The 27,997-nt window shown below is 33.7% G+C and overlaps 1 protein-coding gene across 1 annotated transcript; it reads left to right on the plus strand.

Annotated features, from left to right (window-relative positions):
* The first annotated feature begins 88 nt into the window (after positions 1–88).
* LOC130636586 (laminin subunit alpha-like) lies at positions 89–27,987 on the plus strand. The gene is made up of 53 exons (XM_057446349.1): positions 89–800; positions 1,468–1,704; positions 1,940–2,005; positions 3,165–3,269; positions 3,998–4,205; positions 5,109–5,318; positions 5,398–5,532; positions 5,616–5,756; positions 6,017–6,157; positions 6,232–6,369; positions 6,836–7,185; positions 7,478–7,577; positions 7,663–7,818; positions 7,900–7,999; positions 8,079–8,235; positions 8,401–8,521; positions 8,712–8,881; positions 9,147–9,404; positions 9,622–9,776; positions 10,042–10,168; positions 10,575–10,806; positions 11,474–11,724; positions 11,805–12,144; positions 12,648–12,988; positions 13,568–13,704; positions 14,048–14,228; positions 14,317–14,415; positions 14,504–14,587; positions 14,989–15,337; positions 15,546–15,809; positions 15,892–16,118; positions 16,255–16,435; positions 16,657–16,912; positions 17,352–17,812; positions 18,057–18,239; positions 18,366–18,718; positions 18,797–18,913; positions 19,004–19,300; positions 19,383–19,605; positions 19,977–20,062; positions 20,164–20,744; positions 21,244–21,499; positions 21,833–22,362; positions 22,679–22,793; positions 22,884–23,021; positions 23,096–23,244; positions 23,410–23,568; positions 23,654–24,343; positions 24,694–24,911; positions 25,652–25,782; positions 26,431–26,590; positions 26,831–27,172; positions 27,292–27,987. Exons 1-53 carry the CDS (start codon positions 429–431, stop codon positions 27,426–27,428), a joined length of 11,715 nt encoding a protein of 3,904 aa, XP_057302332.1. The 5' UTR covers positions 89–428; the 3' UTR covers positions 27,429–27,987.
* Positions 27,988–27,997: the final 10 nt, after the last annotated feature.

The following is a 27,997-nucleotide window of genomic DNA, read 5'->3' on the forward strand; positions in this document are numbered from 1 at the left end:
TGGTTATTTTGGGGTATGGGCTCTAAAAATATACAATTGTGGCATCTGACGTCACGTAAGACATTATGACTTTGAACAAGTCAACGTATGTTGATTTCCTCCCTCGACACTGCGCGTGTTGTGTTATTTACACATCAAATCTTTTGTCAAGCCGACCTAGCACCAACTTTTTGTCCTTCATACGTTAACACATAAGCTATTTCACAGTGCCAAACAAAAGAAAAGGAAAAATAATCACCTTTGAATAAATAAATATTATGATATAGGTTGGAAGGTCTGTATATGACATTGTGTCATTATTATATTTAAACACAGCGATATAAGCGGATCAAAATTCTGGTTCGCTTATTCTCTAAGCACATCAACGTTAAATAATCATATTCGAGAAAAGCCAACAAAAGTTGAAAAATTATAGCAAGAAGGAAAGAATGATCGTATTTTTTGCGCTACTCAGTGCAGTAGCTTGTCAACAGGTTTTACAACCGCCCTACTTTGATATAGCGAAGGGGAAAAATATATCAGCCACAGCCACTTGTGGTGAAGATTATATTCCAAGAAAAGACGACGAAGAAAATGAATTATATTGTACGCTGGCTGGAGTACCGGGGAAATTTGGAGTTGGTGGATTAAGTTGTAGTTATTGTATCCCTGGTGACTTTGGATCAAGTGTCGACGGGAAAGATTCGAAAGATCATAACATTCGAAATGCTAATGACGGTTCAAACAGATGGTGGCAATCTCCACCTTTATCAAGAGGATTGAAATATCGAGAAGTCAACGTTACCATCGATCTTGGACAGGTAAAAATATGTTTTGCCAGAGAAGTAAATTGAATAAAAACTTTTCGTTCACAGAGCTTTTTTTTGCATCACACGCATGTCTTAAAAAGGGAAAAAGGAGCTCTTTTGGGAGACAAGATTCTGGAAGCATATTTTAGTCATAATGTTCTATTGGGAATAAGAGTTTCCGTTTTGATTTGTTCCCATTCCCCCCAAAAATATTGAAATAGTTTCAAACGAACAGAAAATGTTATCAACCGAATATGCTTTTTAAAAGTGAAGTTTTTCGGCGGGAAATCTGTTGGTGTGTGAAAATTCCTTTTCACGCGCCATCATCATACCAGCATCGAAAAAATATAATCTTTAAATCGTTTCCCAGGCTTTTGAATTTTTTGTCTCGTCCCAGTCTTTAGGCTGCTTTTTTATATAACTGGAAACGAGTCACGAAAAGTTTGTTCAGGTCATGGACATCACTACAAAGTACTGTGCTTTTATAAGTCCACCAAAAGCAAACAAATTTGTTTTACTTTGTATTGCTCAAAGTACATGACAAAAAAAAGCGGCAACTTTAAAAATAGTAGAGGCAGTCAATCGAGACAAAGTATAAACAAAAGGCCATGTGCGTTTTTTATTATTTTGATGTAATTTTCGGATATCGATGTGTATTAATTATATCGTACATTTTTAGTCTTTCCATGTGGCCTATGTGATCGTAAAAGCAGCTAACTCACCAAGACCAGGAGTTTGGGCTTTAGAACGTTCTAATGATGGAGGAAAAACATATTCACCATGGCATTACTTTGCACCCAGTCCAGCAGAATGCAAGCAATATTTTGGTGTTGATTATTACCTACCCATACGTCGAGATGACACAGTTTTGTGTTCAATAGAATATTCACAAATCCCACCGTTTCAAAATGGAGAGGTTGGTAAAATAGATATTTTCTTTTCAAATATATTTGACAGGATTTAAATGAAGGACTGCAGTAATAATCAAAGGACTTTATTCAAAAAATTCCTTTTTAAATAGTATGTATAAATAGCCATTTCAAACTTCTGTATAGATTCACAAGTTTTATATTGCTACCCTTGTCTTAGGCATAACAAGAAGGTGGATTTACATTTTATTTTTAAATCTGACTTATTATTGTTTTTTTTAGATTCACATATCACTTATAAATGGTCGTCCTAATGCTTCTAATTTCTTTAATAGTTCATCTCTTCAGGTATATAAATAAATGGCAACAATTATTTTTTACATTCTTGTTTTGTTTCAGTTTTAATTATTCATTGTTTAAATCTTGGAGAAAGAACGACAGAAAGAGTAACAACTCTTTAGACTCTGTTGAAACAAAGCTGGAGGTTCCAGCACATTTCTGTATAGAAACTTAATGTTAAACTTTGCTGGTTTTGTGAATATATTATTCGTAAATTGAAATTATGATCAGTTTAAGTATACATTATTCTTTGGTTGGTTAATTTCTAAATAAAAAGTTTGTTGTTTAACTTTCAAAAATTAAAAAATATACAATTAAAAAAAATTAAATGAGCTATTTACTTTTACTTTTTTTCTTCTCAAAACCATCTTTTCTAAACTTCGAAAAAGTGTTTTTTGTTACTTTCCCCTAAACATTTTATTTTTATTATTGTGCAAGTTTAATCTTTCTTGTGCATACTGCAGCAAAATATCACCTCACTGTGAGCATGTTTCATGTCATTGGGATATATATTTATATTATTATACAACTACATAATTAGCAATGAAAGCACATGCTCTACACTTGTAAACAAAAAACGAAAGTTTATATCTTGTTTCAAAACAACTTTCTAGTTTCATATTTTATTATTTAGGTTAAAAAAAACATTAATGTTCCACACATTTCATTGGACTTTGGCCAACCCTTTTTCACCAGTACTTTTTCTGAAAATATTCTAGCTTTATGAATATTTTCAGACATTTTGCTCTTTTGCATGCAATGTTTACCAACATTATAAAGGACATTTTAGAACCTTTCGTTAAAAAGACTTGGTTTAGCCTCTCATACTCTAATTCTTTTGAAATTAACAACAGTAGAAAATTTAATACATATAAAGCACACAGAAAATAATTGTTTCTTCTGTCTTTCTTCCTTTAAGTTTAATAAATCTTTTTTTTTTTTAAGAAAAAAAAGAATTAAACTAAAGTAAACAGGCTCTCAAAAAGTGAAATAAGATAAGTCACAATTCCTTCACATATGTTTAAGTAGTAACATATTAAATTATTATGCCATGAGACTGTGAAGAGGTGTATTCTAATAAGGGTTAAAAAATAACTTTAAATTTAGCATGAGATTTTGGGGTGCAGGACAAACTGAACCTTTACAGTAATTTGTTTTTTATATATAGAAATGGACAGAGGCTACAAACATTCGCCTGAGACTTCTTGACATTAAAACTTTGTTGACTGATTTACTGCCACTTTCCCTTGATGACCCATCTGTAACAAGAAGGGTAAGTTTCTGGTATTCTTCATTTTTATATGTATATATAACAAGATGTCACAAGGTCCTACACTGTGTGCCTATGGGTTTGGAATTTTGCACCTTCACACACTAACCTTTAGCAATGGGAGTATCACTGTATTTAAGAAAACAAAACATACTGTGACAACTCAATTATTCCCATTAAGCAACAAAAACACATACTAACAACAAGACTCCAAGAAAGGAAAATACATTGATATTTTATTATTGGGCTATTGTTGTGAGGAATAATGTTATAAACATTATATGACCTCAATATATTTTTTAATTGAGTAAAATTTTAAATTGCACATCATGCAAGATTATTAGTTCTAAATTATTTAAAGCCTGAGTCTATTCACACCTACAGAAGCAGCTTTCTGACTTTGCACGAAAAAGTATTAGACCAAAAATTTCCAGATCAGATGTTGTTATAGGGCATTCTGTAATTTTTTTATAACCCTTACAACCCTTGCTAGCATTAAAAATAGATGTTAAATTCAGAATAATGACAATGACAATGATTACAAAATAATGATGTACTTTGTTTAAATAAGTATATACTGTGATTGTTGAAATGCTTAATAAAAATAAGATAAAAACAAACTTTAGAACACCCCACTCAGAGGCAGAAGCAAACAATGTGAAATGGTGCATTAATACTGACAAACAACTCCCTTCTTTATTAATAAAATGGGATGTAAAATTTATATCTAGTACTACTACTCCATTAAAGATATCTCAATTGGTGGTCGTTGTCTGTGTAATGGTTTTGCAGATGAGTGTAAACCATCAAGTACCGTTGGAAAATATGAATGCAATTGTCAATACAATTCTGAGGGTCCAAGATGTGAGAGATGCAAAGATGGATATGTGCAAAAGAAATGGCGTCCAAGGACATTGAATGATGAATTTGAATGTGAAAGTAAGAATGAAATTTTTTTTTGTACTTTTCTGCAAAAGTGCGTTAACTCTTAGCTTATTGTATGTATTCTGCTATCTTTGCTGATTCGTCATTAAGGTGCATGTACGAGTTTAAATTATCTCCTTTCAAATTTGAGCATTTGAGAAAAAAGAGAAAAAAGCATTACCCACTCATTTTCTCACTAAAAGTGGTATATATTTGGTAAAGGATTTAACTTAAGATCTCTATTATCTCCCTCTTCCTGTTTTTTGGTGTAAAATGATAGATTTTTATTCCTATACCTTTTTTGTTTTGTTTTTCACATGATTCTTTTGTGATTATACAATGAGTCAATATGGTTGTAATGGATAATTTTGACATTTGTTTCCTTTGATGTTGCCGATAAAGTAATGTCTCAAATCTTAATCTACAAATTAACATTAACATCAATAACATGAATTTACCGTCAATAACTTAATTTAAAATAATAAAGCCATCTACAACTTAAAGCCAAATAACTTGAAACAGAGTAATGACCTCAGTCAACTTAACCAAATTAATTAATTTTCTCAAAGCTGGGTCCCTGAATCTGTGTCAGAGTGGATGGCATGATGACATCAGCAAAAATATTTAAACTCCAATATATATCTGTAACCATTCGTCAAAAGTACACAATCCTTTACATTTTCTTGATCAGTGTTTCAAGCTCTATACAAAGTATAGAGCTTGAATACAAAACTCTATACAAAAAAGCAACTGTTAAACAAATTTTGAAAAAAAATTGTGTATGGACATCTCATTGGTGACAACATTAAAATTCATATGACTTATCTTCTTCATTGTCCTTCTGCCTAAGTGGATATTTTTGGCCTTACCTACTAGTAATTAAAATATTGAATTATCTTAAACCTATTACTTTTTTAGAATGCAACTGCCATGGACACAGTGATGAATGTGAATATAATGATGAAGTTGAACAAAGAAAACTTAGCTTGGATATTTATGGAGTTTATTCTGGTGGTGGTGTTTGTAAGAATTGTCAACATAACACTCATGGAATCAATTGTGAAAAATGCAAACCATTTTTCTATCGCCCTGCTGGCGTAAAAATCACTGACGAAAATGCTTGCCAAGGTATTGCATTATAATGTGACATACTTTGTGTGAAAATATTATTTCTTACAGATGCATTTTATTTAAATTTTTGTTTTAGCATGCAACTGTGATACTCGATTTTCAACTGGGTTGTGTGCAGAAGAAACTGGTCAATGTGAATGCAAACAAAACTTTATTGGAAGATATTGTGACAGATGTAACAAAGGCTTCCACACTTTCCCAATTTGTAAACGTAAGTTCTCTTTTTGTACATAAAATATTAAGTTTAAACATAAAGGTCCTTGTTATTTATTACCAATGCTTTTTTATCTTAAGCTTGTGAATGTGATGTCAGTGGTTCTCAAGACGGTGAATGCATTCCTGATAGAGATCTTGGCTGCAGATGTAAGGAAGGATACACTGGGTTTTTGTGTAATGAATGTCGCCCTGGTTATTTTGGCTTTCCGGACTGCAAACGTAAGTCTTCGCTCAGATTGTTTTTAGTTTTGTTTGCAGTTTTATTTATTTTTAAATACTTATTAAAAATTTTGTATAGTTATTTATTGGTCTTTTCTTACTTTTTTTAAAAAGTGAGGTTGCATGTTTAAAAAATCAAGGATATTTGGTAAGGAAGAAGACCAGAAAACAAATGAGATACTGTTGTTGTAGTTTTTATTCACCATAATCAATAATCTACTAAAATGTTTTAGAAATAATTTTGTATTTTATATATTCAGCTTGTGGGTGCGTAACACGATCTGGAGCAATTGATAACAATTGCAACAGAGCTGACGGAAAATGTAGATGCAAGAATGGGTATGATGGAAGACAATGTCAGGAGTGCAGCGACGGACATTTTAATTTTCCAGTGTGCAAAGGTTTGTGCTACATTAGTGTTCCCAAAAGAGTACCATATGACTTAAATTGTATGTTATTAAACGCTACATTTTAGATTGTGGCTGTGATCCAAGAAAAACTGTTGACTCAATTTGTGAAAAGAAATCTGGAGTTTGTCAATGTAAAATTAACTTTGAAGGAGCAAACTGTGAAAGATGTGCACCTGGATTTTATGACTACCCAATATGTCATGGTAAGTATAACTATTTTTTTTCATTCTACGTCCAACATAGAAGTTCTAAAGTTTTTCTCTTTAAATTGTAACTTTTGGAAAGAAAAACGCAAATTTCTTTTTTTAAAGTAGCTTTTTACCCACAAAGTTGAAGCAATTGTCACCATAACTTTCAAATGCATGATATTTACATTTTTATTTTATCATGCAGGGCCAAAATTATGACAATATATATTTGATACATGAAGAAAGAAATTGTTTAACACATTTATTTTTATTCTTATAACCATAAAAAAAAGTTACTTTTTTGCTGTTGTTAGCGTTTAGTTTTTTGAATCACAGTAAACTTTTAACATCAATTTATGTTATGTTGTTGCAAAAGACAAGACACAAAATAATGCCCAGCTATATCTTTAAGCAGAATGCAATTGCCAAAAGGGGAAGAATTTTAAATGGTATACATATCATTTTATATACCTCTTTTTAGCATGTGACTGTTCATCTGGAGGCTCTTTTTCACAAAATTGTGATGTTAACAGTGGACAATGCCCATGTCGTCCAAATTATGATGGCTTTAAATGCCAACGCTGTAAATCTGGTTATTATGGTTATCCACAATGTACATCGTGTGAATGTAATAATCAAGGATCTCGTTCTCCTGACTGCAATTCTGAAAATGGTCAATGCAGGTGTGCATATCCTTATGTTGGTAAACAATGTGATCGTTGTCAACCTGGTTTCTATGGATTTCCAAATTGTAAACAATGTAATTGTAATCCAGCTGGAACTGAAACGCAACCTGGTGGCAATATTGGTGATTGCAGCTCCAACAATAATGTGAGGATAAGATTTGTTATTTTTATATGAATGTTTTAATGAGTAATAATACTGACATTGGCTTATCTGTTATAATTATTCTCCTAATTTTTTTGAATGCACGCATCCTACTTGCATCCTTATATTCCTTTTATTTCTAGTGTGATTGTCTTTTTTTGTGTAAGTCATTTACAATTTATTTTATAGTGTTCAGGATTTTGCATTTGCCATTTATAAAATGCCTATTTTGCATGTGGTTTGTGTGTGTTTCGTACACTTGAAAGGTAGTAACAATAACACTTTTTTTTTAAAGGGACAATGTGTGTGCAAACGCAATGTGAAGGGTTTGGAATGTTCAGCATGTAAAGCTGGTTATTATAACTTGAAAGAATCAAATCCTGATGGATGTTCAGGTATGACTAGTTAGGAGTTACACCATTTACATTGGAAATACTTATGTACTGTTGCCATTCCATAAACGTAGGATTCCATTTTCAGGTTGTGGGTGTGAACGAAGTGGTTCTATAAATGGTTTGCTATCATGCTCACAAGGTGGACAATGTAAATGTCGCGAGTTTGTGAAAGGATCAAATTGTAAAGAATGTGAAGATGGATACTTTAGTTTAAAGGATTCAAACTTGTTTGGTTGTTCAGGTTTGTGACAATTTTTTTTATCAAGTCTTTTTGCCTTCAGTTGTCTTTTAGCTCTCATTGTTTAATTGCTTGACATTTCAGGATGTGATTGTGATAATGGTGGTTCTAAAGATGTTGTTTGTTCAAAATCTGATGGACAGTGCAAATGCAGAACAAACGTTTCTGGCAGAAAATGTAACAGGTAAAAAACCATTTTAAGAATCTGTTTTAAGAATTTCAAACAATTTAGTGATTGACTCCCCATAAATTATTGATAATAGCGCAAATTGCAAGTTTTACTTCCCAACCTTACACCACATTCAAGCTGAAATGGAAGATGGTGTCACACCTGATGGTGATGCAGTTCGATTTGATTATCAAGAGCAAAAATTTCCTGGATACACATGGAAAGGTTTTGTATTGCTTAATGACATCCAGGTATGCATTTTTCTTATGCCTAATTGAGCATCCTCATCTCAGGCTTTTGTCATTGACTTTTACAATTTCCGAAAGTATTTTTGATTTGCTGAAAAACCTTTATAGTCAAAACTTTAATTAAACACAAAATGCTCATAATTATAAAAGCCTGAATTCATGCTTTAGCCAACTGTTATTGCAACTATCAATGTACCAAAGAAGTCCAAATATCAAATTATGTTAAAGTATGTCTTGGATCAAATCGCTCCTGCCAGAGCACAACTCTCTGTGTATAAAGAAACACCAGGTAAAATTTTGGTTTTGAATATGTAATTAGGGCCACGTGGTTTTATTTTTTAAAAGATGTTTGAAAGTGTGTGTTGCCAATCTTATTTCAATTTCCATTGTTGTTTTTCCAATTTTGGATGGAAAGGTGAATTTATTACATCCAATTGCATTTACACATTTGTACTTGCTTTATAAACACTTTTTTTTAGAACAAAGTCGTCTAATGGGATTAGCAGAATTTGCATCAACACAGAAAGGAAGAGGATTCACAAGTGCATATACCACAGTGAAGGAGTCTAATGGCAAAAGTTTATACTTTCCATTAACAGCAGGCTCTTGGAAAGTCAAACTTCAAGTTACAGATTCCACAGTTTATGTGGTTAGTTTCATCTTATTGTTAAAGTCAACCAGTCGTTTGTTTCACAATGGGAGTTTTTCCTAACTATGCCTAAAAGATATAAAACATAAACAGATAAAGCAGTTAACAGGGACTTACTTCCTTGCATGTGTCTGACAACAAAATGATATGGTAAACATGTAGATAAAATGTAAAATCCAAGTTCAGTTTGTGTACCTAAAATTTTACTAATACTGAATCATTTAAATAATTTTTATTCTATACTGAGTCTATTTATACATTCTAGGATCATATCATACTGTTACCTCAAGAATATTCAGATGCTAATGAACTCAAGAAGTCTGTTCAAACACCTTGCGAAGTTAATAAAAAAGAAAAGTTTTGCAATCTGTACCAATATGTAACACTTCAAGATTTTACGAAAGTTGAAGCAGAGAATCCTGGAAAGACAAGACAACGTGATCCTTTGCCATCTCTTTTTAACAATACTGCTATTCTATCAAAATTAGATTACAAAGCTATGGTACTGCTAACACCTGAAACTGTAAGAAGTGTTTATTTTTTTATTTTTTTTTAATTTTAAATGTTTATTCAAGATGGAATAAAATCAAACAAACATATATATTTATGCAATTGTTTTGCAGTTTAGATGCAGCTTTGTTTTCATTTTATAGATAAATAAAAAAAATATCATAGCATAGCATAGAGCATTCACAAATATATACAGACTGCATGTCCTTATGCATATATTCCTAATTTAGAAACAACTTGATATATTGGTTTCTGTACCAAAGCCAGGAAAATATGTTGCTGTGATCCAGTATTATCACGATTCAAGTGTGACCAAGTATCTTGATGTTTATATCAGGAGCAGAGTTAAAATTCAAAAAGGAAGGGCATGGCTGTCTAAATGCAGGTAATACATGAAACAAACTGTTTTCTATTTCATTCCTGTCTCGGATTGAAATTTGTAAAAATATCTCATCTTACGCCAATAAACTTTTGTACTGTAAAATGCCTACAAACGGATTTTTAATGGGTTAAAATAGCTAGTGATATAAGAATTATTGAACGTTTTAAATAAAACTCTTGTTGTTTTTCTTGTTATCAAATAACGATTTAGAAAGAGAGTTCAATTTTACATTTTTAAAGACAATAAAACAACTTCTCGTTTCTTCTAGATATTCCTTCGGTTGTCGTCAAGCTGTTTTAGAGTCTAACTTTCATGGTGTTGTCACATTTGATTTACAAACTACAAGAAAATATTTAATGACTATGATTGCTCGACAAGGTGCAACTGTGGGTTTGGTTAGTAATTTATTATTTTATTCAATGCATTTAAATTAACATACAGGGTTGTCACACCTTAAAACTTGTTAAATGTCCTCTAAAAGTGGATTCTTAGCAAGTTTCTCCTCAAATCCACTCAATTTACTTTTATAACTTGTCACATGTTTTACCTCCAAAACACTTTATGAAAGTACAGTCGAAAATTTTCATTAAAAGTCCTTAAATTGTGTCAAATAAACTTAATCTCATGTATTTTATGAGTTTGTCAACAAGTCATGCTAAACCACGCACATAATCTTCAAACAGCAAATAACAAATGCAATTTATTCTTATTAACTTATAATCCTTGCTACAATTACTCATTGATTATATAGCGTAATTTTAAAATTTGAATGTTGATTATTGGGTTAATCTTTTCTTGCAGGATTCTGTTGTGCTAATTCCCTACGAGAAGTGGAGCATGGATTATGTTACTCCCAAGCTATACTGCACCACTAAGGATGGTAAATGCACAACAAATGAATACACATTCCCAAAGGATGGAAAGGTTATAAGATCAGATGAGGAATCTAATGATCCTGTACCAAGCTATGTCTTGGACCCTAACATAAAGGTTACATACTTGAGACCTGGAGCAAATACTATGGATATGGCTAGTAGGTTATTGTTTGATATTTTGTTTGGGTTACAGAAGTAAGAACTAAAGTAGTGTCAAAGCAAATGTTATTTACATGTCGATTAAAGAATGTATCCCTTACTGCTCTGATACACCCCTTGAATTATTGCTTCTTCTCTTGTTGGGTAAAATGTATGTACAAAGCTGTAAAACTCAAAATGGTGTTGTGTGTAAAATATTTTACAATATTTTACAATGTTATGGGCTTGCAAATACTTACAAGGGAATTAATTAACTAATGTTCACAAGAAATTTTTTACGATTAAAATTTAATTTTTGCGAGAACTGATTGTTGTGAAGTAAACAAGTCGTAATATTTTGCGAGAATTGAATTAAGGACTTAAGAAGGCATAAAGACTGCTGAAGTTGAAATTCCTGTTTATATTAAATGCAGTTAGGTTAATCGCTAGAAAAGAATTGGTGCAAATCGTTTTTCAAAAAGGAAAAAAAAGGTCAAGTTTTGCAAGATATAATTTCTTTAAGCGGGTTTTCCAGTATTTTTGTGGGAATTATTTTTCGTAAATTGATAAAAACTTCTACAATACGTAACAAATAATCCCTGCAAATATTAATTCCCTTGAGGTAATATACACTTCGCATGCTGTGTTAATGAATTACTTATCTGTGCAATACAATATCCATTTTAGATATTGCTGCTGGAAGATATCATATCCTCATCCATTACTATCAACCTAACCATCCATCTTTTACCTCCAGAGCTACCCTATATTCAGGCTCAGGTTCCGGTCTTCCAGGGGATTTACATTTTCCATATTGCCCTAACCCGAATGGATGTAGAGGAAAGGTAAAGGGATCTTATGGCAGCGATGTATATGTTTTTGAAAGTGGGACAGCAAGATTCCAATTTCATATGCCAGTGGAAAGAGATGCTTGGATTGTAAGTACTTTTTTGATTTTTGATAAAATTGGTTTCGTTTTAAAAGATCTCTTAACCCAGTGATTGTAATTTCTTTTTAGGAATACATTTTAATAGTACCAGAAACCTCAGCTGACTTATTATCTTCCAACTTATATAAAGCAAAACCGTTGCAATTGTCCAAGGACTTCCAGCAGCAGTGTGGTTTGGATGATTATTATGTCAAACCTGATTCAACAGGTTTCTGTCGTGACAGTGTCTTCAGCTTAACAACAGCGTTTAATGATGGTGTATTACCATGTAATTGTAACTCAGAAGGTTCTATTTCAACTGCATGTGAATGTAAAACCTTCGGAGGTCAATGTCCATGCAAGGAAAACGTGATTGGAAGAACATGTTCCAGATGTAAAATTGGTTATTATGGCTTTCCAAACTGCAAACGTAGGAAATTTTAACTTTTAAAGATATTTAGCAACGTAAAGTGTCTAAAGCAAGTGATACATGGTCTATTTGTCAAATTTAACTTGTCATATTCAAATGTTGCGTTCGAAAGTGACAGACAATACATGATCTATATTTTTATGTACACAATCAAATTTGATTATGTATTACCCAGTTGTGTTTTATCCAACTGGTCGGTTTAGAATTTCATTTTACAGAGTGTGTTTCGTTTCATTTTTTAAAGCAAATTTAAAGAAACCAATTCGGTCAGTCTGAAAAGGAAATTTCTCCATTTTAAATTTTTGAATTCGACAAATTGGATTCAACATAATCGATAGCCACCTTTAAGACTTTTTACTGCTCTAGAAATGTTTTCCCAATTTAACCTGTTGTATGTTTCTAACAGATAAAATAGGTTAAATTGTTTTCTGCTGTGACACAAAACTCGTTAATCAATATACTTTTCCAAATGCTATGATTTATATTACATAATTACTTTTTAGCTTGCAATTGTTCTAATTGTGATGATATTACGGGCCGTTGTACCTGTCCACCAGGAGTAATTGGTGAAAAATGTGATCAATGCAAACCAGGCACATTCGGGTATGACCCTGTTATTGGATGTCAGCCTTGCAATTGCGATAAGCAAGGAACTGGTATGGATGACGCTGTTTGCAATGTCATTACTGGTAAATGCCCTTGTAAAGAAAACTTTGGATCTCGAAAATGTTCATCTTGTGCTCCTGGCTATTATAACTATCCAATATGTAAGAAATGTGAATGTTTTCAAGGTGGAGTGACTGATGAAAAATGCAATGGTAAAACTGGCCAATGTTTTTGTCAGGTATGATTCAAGTTTACACGATGGTTTTATAAGATCATTGCAAGTGTTCCATTTTTTCCTTTTAACTTATAATCAGCACAATCATTTTAAAATGATGAAAAAAATCAAAAAGTGTTGAGTTTACAGCTAGGGAGAGAAAATTAATTTATTTGTTATTCTTTCATTTTGAAATTTCATGTCTCACAATCTTCTCTACTGTAATTCCTTTTTTTTGTCCTAAATCATTTCAAGTATACCAAGGTATATGTTTTATCAAGAAAGTTTTGCTTACATCATTAGAAAAATACGAGGACAATCTCAAAGAGGTTAATAAAAGTTTTTTATTTTTAAGTAAGAAAGGTAAGAAACAATTTAAAAAAGAACTAGTTAAAGGATAATTTTCAATAACACAATTCATCTGGATAGATGCTTTAAAATTAATTAATTTGAAAGAAACATGTATTTTTACTAAAAAAATAGGATTTCGGTGCATGCAAACAAAGTTAAACTTCTGGCTTACTACTGCTATTCCAACGTCACTTTTTATCTCAACTTGTTTGTCAACAATATTGACAGCTTATGGTTTGCTTTGCTTTGTAGGAAAATGTTGTTGGAGCTCAGTGTAATGAATGTCCTGGAGGATTCTTCAAAACAGAGGATCCGAAAAGCAAGGAGTTGTGTACAAAATGCTGGTGTCAAGGCAGATCAACAACCTGCAAAGAAGCTAAGCTATACAGGTGTGTCTTTTAGGGTTGATTTATAAAAAACTACCAGTGAGTTAGTCATTGGGATTTTGGTGCAACCGATCTGATTTCAAGAGCATTATGTATCTTTTTCCATGTCTGTCAAACTTATTAAAACATCAGCACGAGTCCCCAGTATATTTTAACTATGCCAGTGTGATAATATCTTATCAAAGTAACCAGCAAAAAATCAAAGATACTCTGTTAGTGAAGTGTTATTTTAAAAAGATTGATACAGATTTTAACCTGCGGAATGTTTATGTTAGTCCAATGTTTTACTTCCATTGTATCTCTTAATTTTTCTCGTGTTATATTGTTTTTGTTTGCATATTCTTAGAGCCGCTATCGTTACTGCAACAGCTGGTTGGAAAGTGTCTCTACCAAATACGCCTGTGAAAAATGTTAGTCCTGCAAAATTTGCAGTTGATTTGACCAATCATGATTTCAATCCTCAGATAGATTCAAAGAGTCCAAACATAATCTACTGGATTGCGCCAGAAGAATTTTTGGGTGATCAAGTAAGCAGTCTTCACTTGTTGCCTTGTTGTTTTGTTTTGTTTGCTTACACATATTTGGAATTTGTTATTGTTTTGTCGTTTTTTATAGTCTGCGTCTTATGGTGGAGAATTGTACTATTATTTTGAGTACACAACCAAAAGCGGTGAAACTCAGCCACTAGATGAAATTCCAGATGTATTTATAAAGGTACAGTTTTCCTATTTTTATCATTCGATGCTTTTAACAACTAACTAAACTGCACAAAACTTTAAATTCTTATTTATATTTTTAACAGGGTTCTAAGAATTTAATTAAATCTAACAAAGAAGTATCCAGATCACCGGGAGTTGTACGTAGATTCAGCGTTAGATTGCACCAGGTATGTATTGTTAACAAGAAATGAGATGAATATGTCTGGTGGAAGAAAACATTTTTTACACGTTAACACAATCAGAAAATTCAGTTATTGCTTTGGGTGAGGTATCATTTTTCAAGCCATTCGGTTTTTGATAATTGAAATATTCTGATTAATGATTTTTTCTCCCTTCATATGAAATTGTCTGTTGTGTATGGCATTTGCTTTGTTTTTCTTTATAAATCATCTGTTTTTTGCAGTACTTTCTTAAAGAATGTGGTCAATTTATTGTCTTGCCAGTAGTTGTGATTACGTGCAGTAAACATGTAGATTAATTGTGGTCGAACCAATGCTCATTCCTGGAAATATATGTACATGCAAAGAATTAAAATATGTATGCATTCTTCATCTTTGTAATACTTTAGAACGATTGGTCACTGGAGGATGGATCTTCTGTAACGCGTGAGCAAATGTTATCTGTTCTCTCAAGAGTTGAAAGTCTCCAAATTCGTGCAACACATGACGCCAATGCTGGTACCTCAACTTTATGGAACATCACAATGGATGCAGCAGTACCAAAAGGATCAGAATTGATATATGGAATTGAAAACTGTACCTGTCCAAGTGGCTATGCTGGACCTTCATGTTCGCAATGTGCTATTGGTTACACAAGACAAAAAGATGGAAACTGTGGAAAATGTGAATGTATGGGTAAAAGCAATGTTTGTGATACTGAAACTGGAGCTTGTTATAATTGCACTGGCAACACACATGGTGAGAGAATCTGTTTCAATTAAGTTAGTAACAATAACAGAAGTCTAGTTTGGTTTAAACTGATGTGTGCTTTCACGTGGTTGTTTTACCACTGATTGTGATGTTTTGTCCTCACCTTAGACAGTCATGACCAAAAAAATTAGTGATTAAGATGTCAATTAAAAATTACATGTACATAGAGAAGTTGCATTTGAAAATTCTAATTTAGGTGATCGTTGTGAAAAATGTAAACCAGGTTTCTATGGTGATAAATGTAAACCATGTGAATGTCCGGGCACGAAACCAGGGAACAATTTTGCTGACTCATGTGGTCTTGACGTTTTGTCTAGTCAGTTAGTATGTCAATGCAAGAAAGGATATGCTGGTCTCAAATGTGAAAGATGTGCGGATGGTTATTATGGCCAACCCAACGTAACTGGTGGTAGTTGTAAACCTTGCTCATGCAATGACAACATTAATACGAATCTAACAGGTAAGATAAATTTATATTCTATAGCTTTTTATGTGTTAGATAGTATAAATGTGGAAGTTATTGTTAGCACTTTTTTTGTTAGGTAATTGCGATTCTGTCACTGGAGAATGTTTCAAATGTATTAAAAACACAGTGGGAGAACAATGTGAGAAATGTAAGCCTGGTTATTATGGAGATGCAATCATAAAGAAGAATTGCGAGGATTGTCAATGTAGTCTTTGTGGATCTGATGATACTCCTTGTAACCGTACTAATGGTCATTGTTACTGCAAGAAAAATGTTGAAGGTGACCAATGTGAGCGTTGCAAGGTAAAAATGTGGGCTCCGTTTTTGTTGTTGTTGTTGTTGTTTGTGGTGATAGTGTGATGAAAAAATAGTATTTTAATTTCTGTAATTGATAGCAATCTAGTTTAACTTTCTAAAGCATATATACATTTAACTTCAGCCAAACACATGGAACTTTAATGCCTGTCAAGGATGTGAAGATTGCAGTTGTGGTGCTGCTTCAGAAAGTCAACAATGTGATTTGAAAACAGGACAGTGCAAATGTTTAAAGACTGTTATGGGAAAGAAATGCGATTGGTGCGAATTGGGGTATTATAATTACTCATTAACGGGCTGTCAAAGTAAGGATATTTATTTATTTGTCTGCTCATTTAAATGTCTAACTCCTTTAGACATTTGAGTTTATGACATTATTGAGTTTATGACATTACAGTCTTGACTTGTTACACTAAAAATGTATTTCAGATAGTGCAATTTCCGACCACATAAATCAATATTTAGAGATTGCATGCAGGTGCAAAGGAATTTTGTTTCATGTTTCACTAATTTCTTTCATTTGCAGAATGCGATTGTGGAGGAAAATTCTGTGATGTAAAAACTGGAAGCTGCGATTGTGGAATACTGGGAGAGAAATGTACACTGTGTCCACGTGGTTATATTATTGAGAATGGAAAGTGTGTCGAATGTGATAATTGTGTGCAAAATATTTTAAAGCGTGTTGATCGATTGATTCATAACGTTACAGAAATAGAGATTACGGTTATTCCAGGATCGATCAGCAATTCTTCTTTGGGTGATATCAATTCTACTTTATTCAGGTAGGCTACAATCTGTACTGAAACAAATGAGGTATAAGATTGAAACTCCAGTTTGATTTCTGTAAGCATTTGCTGTTTTTTACTTGGAATTAGAATCTAAAGTAAATTGCACAAATGTCTATGTAGAAAGGCCTTCCTACTTTCTACTTCACTTGCACAATTTTATGTCATGCTTAATGGAATTATTTATAAAAGGTGATAATGCCATAATCTAATTGGAATTACATTCGAAAAATTTAATTGGTGGAAGGAAAATAATTATGTAAAAGGGAAGAGGCAAAAAAAAAAAATAAGTGTTGAAGAATAACCCATATTTTTAAAATGTTCCTTGTTTACAGTTTAACGCATTCTTTAAAAAACAAACTATAGCAAATTTCCTTTTTTAAATTTTGTGGAATTGAAAATTTTGTGGAATTGAAAGTTTTTATTTTGTCACCAGATTAACAAAAAAAGCCAAAAAATACGAAGATGATCTGGAAGTTTATAGAAAGGCTATTGGATTTGGTAAATACAGAGGAGCAGATGGAGACATGGGTTTCAACGATGTAGAATCATTTAGAGGTTGCGAGTTTTCAGTATTACCTGACGTCGTGAAGACTACTGTTGTAAGTAATGTAACCTCCAAAGTGTCGACGACAGCGTCTGCAGAAGCGCGAAGTACCACGCCAGTATCAATGGATAAGGACACAACAACGAATGTTCTTCAAGAAATCACGACACCAGTTTATGAAAAGGCAACAACCACATCAGAATTAAGTACCACTGAGCCAACCACGCAGGAGACAACAACCAATTCAAATGAGGAGACTACAACAGAAGCTGTGTTTGGCCCGCTGCAAGTCGAAACAACAAAGGCTACACTTCTACGTAAGAAAAGAGGAGGTGCTAATTCTACAACTGGTAAGTTGGCTTTGCTTCCCTAAAAAATCATGGAAATATATGGAATTATTTTCGAAAAATTGTTTTACCTATGGTTTATAGCCTTCATTTGTAAACTGTTTTTGTTTCTTAACTTTTTATTATTTTCGTCTTTTAAACCTCCCGCAATATCTGATCTGGAAAATAGTATATGAAAAATATATGGTAATTGCAGTGGTCCTTTCATCTTCGTTGCTAAGTAAACTTGTGATCATCTTATTTTCAGATCACTGCCCTGCTTCGCTGTCCACTGTTTTGGATAAAACCGACGACAAGTTTGACGTAATTGAAGTAAAGGTGACAAAACTGGAAGAGGACGCCTATGAGGCAGTACAAAATGCAACCAGAACTAAGGAAAGAGCCGAGGAGCTGTTAAAATCAATAAAAGACTTTATGGATGAATTTAATGGTAGCTATAACATATTTAAAATTTGCTGTAGTTGGATTTGTTTCTCTTTCGATTTGAAAATCTAATGGCAACAATGACTAGTTTTGTCATATAGCTGTTTTTAATTTCATATTTGCCATGTTTCAGAAATCATGTCTTTTGCGAACAAGACCCTTGGTGGAGTTAAAGGCGTTGGCACTGATGCGAATGCATCTCTCGTTGAAGCTGAAAAAATCTTGAAAGAATTACAAGAAAGAAACTTTACAACTGTAATGGCTAATGCTACTGAAGAAAAAGAACTTGCATTGAATGCTTCAGCTGTCTCTAAAGAGATGCTAAAACAAGCTAAACACGTTGAAGAAAAAGCTAGTCAGTTTAATAACACTTTCAAGGACTTAGTACAAGCATTTAGGAATTTGAAAGCAGCCAGCAGAATAACTAAGGCAAATGCAGACAATGCAAGTGATGTTGTTGATATGGCAAAGACAATCGAATATAAGGTAAGTTTTATTTTGTTAACTTTTATTTTGTTAACGATGTTGAGTATTTGTTATTTTTTATATTTTTCGTCTGTGCAGTCACTGATTGATGAAGCTGAAAGAATAAACCAAAAAAATAAACTGACCTTAGACGAGGCTGGAAACATTTTTATGATGGCTAAAGAAGCCTTTAACCTAGGTGAAAAGGCTTTTAATGTAAGTTTTGATTATTTGGTTTTTATTTTTTTACATTTCGTTTGTTTTCCTAGGTAAAATATTGTCACTTTGTGTTAAATTTCTTTCCAGTTGTTAAACAATAAAACTGGACCACTGGCTGATCTGATGGTGGAATTGCGAGAATATGTCGCCAGCTTAAGAAGAGATTTGAAGATGGCTGAAAAGCCAGTCAATGATTCTGTTGTTCACGCGAAAAATCTTCGTGATCTTGCAGAGAAATTAAAAGACCTTCTCCAAGACACTAAAAAGTTTGCAGATGCTGCGATACGTGCAGCAAAAGTCTACAGTGAAATTGTAGATGCGATATACGAGGCGCTTGCAGCAGCTAAAATGGCCAAAAATACTTCTATTGAAGCTGATCTCATGGTATGTCTCGAACGATTAATGATTTTAACATTGGCTTAGCATCTTGAACAGGGTACATTTTTATGATTATGTGTTCTTTAAGGCAACTGATGTTAAAATAGACGCAGGCATAAGAAAATCGAAAAGTGAAGAAGTAAATACCAGGGCTTACGAGCTTGCCAAGGATGTCGAAAAAACTCTGAAGTTCTCCTTGAAAGGGGTTAAAAAACGAGCTGGAGAACTAAGAAAAATGCGCGAGACTATTCAAGGACGTATTGGTCAAGTGAATGACGGTCTGCTAAAATTTAACAAGGAAAAGGAAGTTGGTAAGTGCATGTCAGCTTCAAATCTAGTATGCAACAAGACACGCTGGTGATACCTTTTTAACTGAAATAATTGCTGTAAAGTAACGAAAAACGAAATTATATTATCTTTATCTCTTCGTCGTCTGAATTTTATTTGATTAAAGCGATGTGACTCTTTAAATTCCCATGAATCAATGAGCTCTGAGGTTTGATATATCAACATTCTATAATGATGCTGATTATGTAATAAACACTTTTTTGTTGGTGTGGTTTTGCAAGTGTGCTAGTGAAGAATTCTAATAATGTTATCATAATTCTAAGCTGGGATTAACTTGTAGGTTTTACATTTCTTGCTACGTTTACTAATTATACATATTTTCTGTTGCTGGTAGGTGAAAAAGCGAAAAATGTTTCAGAGAAAGCAGGAGAAGCTTTAGATGGTGCAAAAGCTGGCGAGGATGTGGTCCAAAATGTGAAGGTTCGTTTTAACTAACTCACACGCTATTCAACTTCTATCTTGTTTTTACTTGTTTGTTGCCTAAGAGCGTTCCTTAAGTGCATAATCATTTGATTTCACAGGAGCAACTGGACGAGGACAGAAAGATAATTGAAGATCTGAAGAATGACATTTCAAATTTAAATGATCTGATCAAAAAAGTGGCAGACAATGTGACGAAAATTGAAGAAACCATTCCAACTTTAAATGCTACCATTCAAGAGGTCAACCAACAGCACGATGCTATTGACGAGATTCTGAAAAACAATATCACCAACAATATTGACTATGTCAAATACTTGATAGACAATGCACGTTTTATTTCCGACAACCTACCATTGACAATGCACATCAATAAATCCACAGAGCTGATCTTGCCTACCCCCAAAGAAGCACTGGGTCCGTCTATTACCAATGAACTATCTATGGTATTTGCTACCAACGATAGTGGCCCTCTGTTATTTCTTGGGAACAGTGATGATTCCAGCAGAAGAAGACGAGCTACTAGCAACGATGATGATGAATTTTTATCGTTAGAAGTGTTGAATAATACTGTTGTGTTTAGAGTAAAATTGAGCACCGGTCCTGTGATGGAGTTAGTGAATCCACATTACATCAAGTATTCACCTAAACTCCAAGATTATTACAGAGTTGTTGCTACAAGGTAGAAAAATGCTAAATTTGTTTGTTTGTATGGGACAAATTATCGTAAAAAATGAGGATAAAAAATTAATTTGGAGGTTCACTGGCTTTATTTAATTGTTGAAGCCAAATCTGACGCTGTTTTGTCATAGTGCGAAGATAAACGGCGTTTTATAAAGAAGCTTTATAGGTTCAGTCTGGTCCCCTTACCATTAAATTATTTTTAGCAAGTTTCCTGTCAATCTATCAATTTAATTTTCTCAGTATTTTTGCGAATTAGCAGTTAAAGGTACATATCAACTCAGTCGAGAATAGTGTATAGTTCCGCATATGATGCGGGTGGATTTTGTATCAACATGTAGTATTACTTTTTAAAGGAATGTGTTCATTTCAGTGCGTCTTCACACTTTTGAACTTGTATTTTGTTTCGGGTTGCTGTTTTTATAATTTAGTTGGTTTGGAGGGGGAAATTGTCTAATACTAGTTTTTGTGATCCGAACAACTTTTTCTTGTGCGTTTAGAACATTTGCCTATATGAGCCTCAAGGTTTCCGTTTTTGATGATCGAGCTAATGAAGTGAATGCGACATTTGTAGAAAATATTACAGCAATAGTATCGCCATTGTTGAATCTTGACATTAATACTAAGTTGTATGTTGGGACTATGCCTGCGGGAAAACCTTTGCCAGCTTCAGCGTTTAAGTCAGGAAGAAGTTTTAATGGAGCCTTAGACGATTTAAGATTTAATGGAAAGGCAATTGGGCTATGGAATTGGAAAGTGAGTGAAATATATTGGTTATTTCTGCGCAATGTTATTGCTTGTTTTTCTTTCTTAATTTTTACATAAAGTTTAAGCACAGTAAGAAATTACATTTATCTGTAGCTTTTTTATAGTAAAATTACATTGGTTTTTGAGCTTAATGGCTAGAGTGCCTTATTAAATTGTAGGAGGTGGCAAGTTCGGTCGCCACCTACAGCCTTCATGCAGATGGCAGAAACGTCAGACTTTTCTGTACCTCTAACACTCTAAAACCCTTTTTGAGTTCCTCCTGGAAACAAACAGACAGAACATATCACTCATCTATTTTTGTTTTGTTTTTACTATCTAAAGGAAGCCAAGAATATTGACGGCGAAGTTCGGAAAACAAGACCTTCCAGTACTGGTAGCTACTGCTTTAACGGCGACGGTTACGTGAAGATCCAACCAGACAACTCTATGCAGGTCGATCGCATATCCATCAGGTTCGCGACCATTGAACCTAAAGGTTTGTTATTCCTCGGTGTATCCAGACCTCGTATTATCAATGGCGTCGCTGAGCAAGAACCGACTATATTTTATGCGCTTGAAATGGAAAAGGGCTATTTGGTGAGTAAATTTGACTTTGGGAATGGCTACGAACGTCGCGTGCACGATAAAAATCAACTGCCTGTAGATGATGGTAAATTGCACAGTTTCAGAAATAAAGCTAAATTGAAGGACATAGCGAAAAATAAAAAGGGTTTTATGAGATTCGGTATTGATGTTGAGAAGATTAAGAAGGATAATTATCAAATGATGATCAGCTTCGAGGAGAAAAATACCTACGTAATCAATGAAGTGTATCTTGGTGGAGTGCCCAAAAGAGCAGAATTACCTCACGAGTATGTGTCCTTTTTTAGTGGTTGCAAAAAAACAGAGACCTGAAAACATGAAATACGAATTTTTGGTTCTGAAAAAACAATGTGGAAATGTTTCTTTTCACTGAAAGTTTTTATTTCACCGATAATGTTTATATTTTTTTGGGATTGTAATCAATTTGGTCAATGTTTTCACAATCTTGCGCAACTATGTTTGTCATTGAAAGATTTCAACATTTTTTAAATATTTTTGCTGTAGAAACAGGTGTTGCTATTCAAGTAGTGTAACAAGGATGAGTTAAAAAACACGCATGTGGCTAACACACTAATATTTATTTAGTGACATCACAACACAAGGTTTTATAGGATGCATTGCTAATGTTACCGTACGTAAACTTACCGATCCAAATAATATAAAGGAGGGGAACAATTTCAACGATGACTTCAAACTACCGGTAATATATATTTTACATCCATTTCTGATTTACTACAATGACACAAAAAACACTCGGTCCTTTTAATATTTATATGTTTCTATTAAACAGATTGGTCACACTGCATCATTTCCGTTGCCTTCGTCCTACCTTGATGTTTCTGCGTGTAACTTGGAACCAGGAGCAACTTTCGGGTTTGCTTTTCAAACTTACCAAAATGATGGTGTCTTAGTTCATGCAGCTGGCAAGGTAACGTTTATTTTTAAAGATAGCTCCGCATTAATATATGGTCTAGCAAATAAAGGTATTGATTGATTTATTAGGATTCTGTTTTGGATATGATGTTGATTGATGGTCAACTTAAGGTTGAAATTGTCGTAAGCGGATCTACTGTTACATTAGTGAGTAATGTAGCAGGTGGACTGTCAGATGGCAAGTGGCATGCTGTCTCCCTTTATCTAGAAAAAGTTAGGTAGGATTAACTTTCTATAAATCTGTAATTCCGTACCAACACCAAGTAGAAGGACTTTTTCGCTAAATTTAGAATCCGTTCAGCTTTCAAAACAATGGATTTTTATTATTGAGAGGAAAAACAAAGATAAAAATGTGTATTATTAATAATAATTTTTTATCTTAGCATTTTACTTTACCTTGGCACCGACGAGGGATATGTTAAGTCATCATCAAAACTTCCACAGCCAGGGAAAATCATACTCAGTGGTAATATGTCTTTGGGTGGCATGGATGGTAAAGACGGTTTCAATGGCAATCTTCGTCAAGTGTATTGCTTGAACAAGTAAGTTTAGCCGCTGTTAAAGTCACATTCATGTCCTTTAATTGTTACCTTAATTTGATATTGTTTTTTTATCCTTTTTTTTCAGAGAGATCGATCTCCATAAATCAAGTCTAAAGAATGGTGCTAAATTTGGGGTTTTAAAAACACTTCCGCCAATTAGGTTAGCACCCTTAGCTACTACACCCAACCCTACAACGGCACCAGTAACAACCATTATTCCATCCCCTGGAGGAGCAGCTGATACAACCACTAACAAATTGGCAACCACTGCTCGTCCAGAACAGGTAACTAGCACCACGGCTACTTTTATGATGACTGTAGGCACAACAAGAGAGGTAGAGACTACACTGGCAGCAACGACTGAGATTGCAACGGAAGCAGACACAACAGAAACGGCAACCACAGAAGAAATCACAACAGAAGAAGCAACAACGGAAATGTTGACTACCGAAGATACAACCACGGTAGGACTAATCACTGAAACCTCAACCGAGGAAGCTACCACTATAACTTTTCAAGCAACTACCACAACACAAGCAGTAACAACTACAGCAGTGACAACTGCCAAATCCACTACTACGACAAATCCCACCACTACCACTGCTGAGGAGACCTCCACCATGGCACCTACTACCGTAGCCACAACAACACCCCTACCATCCTCGTGCAAGGCAAACATCCCAAAACCAGTTAAAGATTCGATTGGTTTTGGTTTTGGCGAAGGAGGAGAAAGTTATGTAGAATTTGGCATCAAAGCAGGATCACTAAGCCAAAAGTAAGTTGTTCTAATTTTTACTACGCTTAATATTACAGATATGTGTGCAAACCTTTTTTTTTAAAAATATATATTTTTTTTTGCGAATAATTTTTACTGAATGTTTTAAAATTTCCACTTTAAGAACGTTATTTTAAAAATGAAACCAAACATAGCTGCTAAACTTAGAAAACATACTTTTATTTACAAATCTTTATGATGCTTAATAAACCCTGTGATTTATTTCTACTCGAGGAAGTAGATGTAGCAAAAAAATTTCAGGGATTTTGTATAAATATCACTGTTTACTTGATTCATGTTTCAGGAACAACCTAAATATCGAAGAATGAATTGATTTCCTTTTGTTACAGGTCGAAATTTGAATTTTTCTTTTACACATTGGAACCGAATGGCATATTATTTACTGTTAGCATGAAGAGAAAATTTGATTACGAGGCTGTTTATTTAAACAACGGCAAGATAACATATGTATTCAATGCCGGTGGCGGCTCCAAGCCTATAACAAGTTCAGCAACATATAATGACGGCAAATGGCACAAAGTATCAACAAGTCGCTCAAAGACAGCAGGTTTGACGTTAATTTTTTTCTTTTTATGATAGCGTTAACTGTTACACTGAAATATAATCGACTGATTTTTTAATAAAGATGATAGGCTAACGTTAAATTTGGCGTCTTCTTCATTGCACTTAGCGTGTCCCTTAAATCGAACAATTTGACTGAAACCAGTATAAATGAATTTATTTTATGTTTTGAGTTACGACAACATGTTCCATTAAGTATACTTATTCTTTCGTGAGTAGTGGTCTCATAATGAAACCGCTATTCACGTCGCTAACTTGTTACAATAAGTTAACACACTCCCTCTCGAAAGTCTATTAACATTAGCGAAAATGCATTTTCTTTACTATCCAATCAAACATTTGGAAACAGTAAAAGATCTAACAGCTGGAAAATGTTTAAGTTGTATTTTAAAACGCAGCTTACTGTGCTGTCGCTAAACGATTCAACCACCAGAAAATGGGGAATAAATAAAGCTGTCACAATTGACCGCAATGAATTAGTTTAAAAACACACGATTAACACGCGTTAGGTGACTGAAACTGTTCCCAATATAATGTTTTTCACCATAAGTTGTGTTAGTACATATAACTACCTCAAACACGTGCTATTCCTTTTATGATGTTTTTCACCATATATTTTGTTAGTAAACACAACTAGCACAAATACGTGCCATCCTTTTACGATGTTTTTCACTACATATCTTATTAGTACATGCAATTAGCACGTATACGTATTTGCTTTATTAGGTTTTTTGGCCGTTGATGATGGCGCCGGTATAAAAGGGGAATCACCTGGAACTCAATCAAGTGTCGATGGCATCACTAAAGTGTTTTTCGGAGGGTATCCACTCAACGAGGATGTCCCTGATAGAATTCCAGTAAGTTGGGCAGGGTTGTCATGCGTTAAAGTCTCTTTAAAGCTCGTCTAATCTCCTCCAAAAGTTGATTTTTTGGCAAATTTTTTTTTAAATCTCCTGAATTTTCCTTTTGCAAAACTAGTTTGTCACAATCTTCGTATTTTTAAAATGTATAAAAATGCAACACCAGTGCAGAAATTCTTCACTGGTGGCGTTACTTTTCAAATCTTTTAAAGTATTCTCAATTTTCTTATCGTCAAAGCTCCTCAATATTTCCAATCAAAATACTTTCATCTTATCGAAAAAGCTTAAAAATTCTCATCTAAGCTCTTTGAATCTTTTCAAATTTGATTCTGCAAAAGGAACAAGAACCTTTTTAGTAAAGTTGACGCTAATAAATTTATCTTAATTACAAAAATTCGGTTTCTTCCCCGCCATTTGTTTTACTTGGCGAGGTGCTTTGAATTCCTGTCAACTGCTACCTTAGTTTTTAACAACCATTGGTACAATATCTCATTGCTTTACCATTTCGGATACTTACGGGGGATCATAGCAGGGAACCCTCCTTTCTACAATGCCTGTAGTGTCACGGTAAAGGGTTAAGATCTCATCTTACAAAAGAACCTTGTATAGAATCTTTTATTTACTTATTTATTTTTCTCATTTAAGAAATCCAGTTTAGTTGCACTGAAGGGTGGCATGAAAGGATTTAAATTGTTCGATGAAGCTCTCTCACCAGCTTCAACTGAGGGAATAACATCTGGCTATGATGGTTTGGGGGTCACTAACGCAATATCAGTTGGAGAGATGGGTGGCTACCTGGTAAAAAGTAAGTTTTAAACCCACCATGCTTTTTATTTTCCGTTGTATCTGTATCAGAAAATAGCTTGTAATATGCCTTTTTTGTCTGTGCATTTTAGTGGGTTTTTTATGTTTTTGAACGTTTCGGTTGAGTATGTTTATATAAGAAATAATACTAGTTTTAGGTATCTTGGTACTTGACAGATTGGATGCTCATATTTATCTTCGTTATTAGCAAAAAGTATAATTCCTTGATTTTCATTTTTAGAAATTACCAAGATTGGCAAAAAATTTAAGTTGTCTTTGGATGTCAGATCACGCGGCAAAAAAGGATATCTCTTTTACTCCTACGGTGGAGGTGATTGGTTATTACTACGCATCAATGATGATGGAAACTTATTTGCGGAGTGCAACAATGGAGGTGGAGCTTTCAGTGTGGAAGTCAAACCACCAACTTCCATCTGCGATGGAGCGTTTCACAGTATACTGCTTGTGAAGGAAGAAAAAACGCTAACGTTAAGTGTTGACGGTGCAACGAACATTCACACAACAGGGAAATCGTCCTCCTCCGCTGATACAAACACATTATTGTATTTTGGTGGTGTACCAGGTACAGGTTTCTTTCAGAGGGTTTTAATATAGGGTTCTAAAATAACAGTACAGCAAAAACTGTACGGAATCATTTAAAAAGTTTTGGTATTTTAATTCGAGATATTTTTATATTTTTAGACGATCAAAAACGAAATGACTACGAAAACTTTTCTGGTTGCGTTTCCGCAGTTAAAGTAAATGATTCTCCTGTGGATTTTTCAGTTGGTGCAACCGTCCATGGTGCATGTATGCGTGGATGTGCCGAAGACAATTAAAACGCGCGATTGAAGGACATTTTAGGTTTTTAAATTTTAAAACATAGATTTCAAGTCGACGTTAGCTTCGATAGGATAAGAAAACAAACGTTTTTAACCTTCAGTGTGGATTTGAAATGACTAAAATTTAGTAATCATCAGTCTTTAGTTTTTTTATACATTTTTATCATTTTCTTACTTGTTTATTTTCAAACCATTTCAAACTCTCTCAATATTTCATGAATAACTCGTCCGGTTACATCATCCTAGTAACCGAAACAGCATCGAAATAACATTCAAGAGTGCTCAGATCAGTTTCCACATATTTCAGAAAAAGCGCCTGAACAGCCGTGTTCGCGATGTATAAAATACGTTCACATTACATTTTGCATCATAATTACCTTTGCTCTGGGTTTGATTTGGTTTAAACATTAACGATATGCTTACAAAAAATGGAGTGTATATTTAGATTGTGTGTGATAGCAGATAATACTTGATTTAAAGTTGGTTTCGATGAACGGTACATGAACTTATAATAACGTGTAGTTTGATCTGTGGAATATACGAAAAAATACTCCAACTTTTGTCGT

The sequence above is a fragment of the Hydractinia symbiolongicarpus genome, chromosome 3, assembly GCF_029227915.1.
Source record: "Hydractinia symbiolongicarpus strain clone_291-10 chromosome 3, HSymV2.1, whole genome shotgun sequence".
NCBI classification, from domain to species: domain Eukaryota; kingdom Metazoa; phylum Cnidaria; class Hydrozoa; order Anthoathecata; family Hydractiniidae; genus Hydractinia; species Hydractinia symbiolongicarpus.

Excerpts from the sequence above, each read along its gene's own strand:
- LOC130636586 (XM_057446349.1), top strand. The coding sequence starts at position 429 with ATGATCGTATTTTTTGCGCTACTCAGTGCAGTAGCTTGTCAACAGGTT. Across the intron at positions 5,533-5,615 it reads CACTTTCCCAATTTGTAAAC|CTTGTGAATGTGATGTCAGT; the intron begins GTAAGTTCTCTT and ends TTTTATCTTAAG. Across the intron at positions 25,783-26,430 it reads ATGTCCCTGATAGAATTCCA|AAATCCAGTTTAGTTGCACT; the intron begins GTAAGTTGGGCA and ends TTCTCATTTAAG.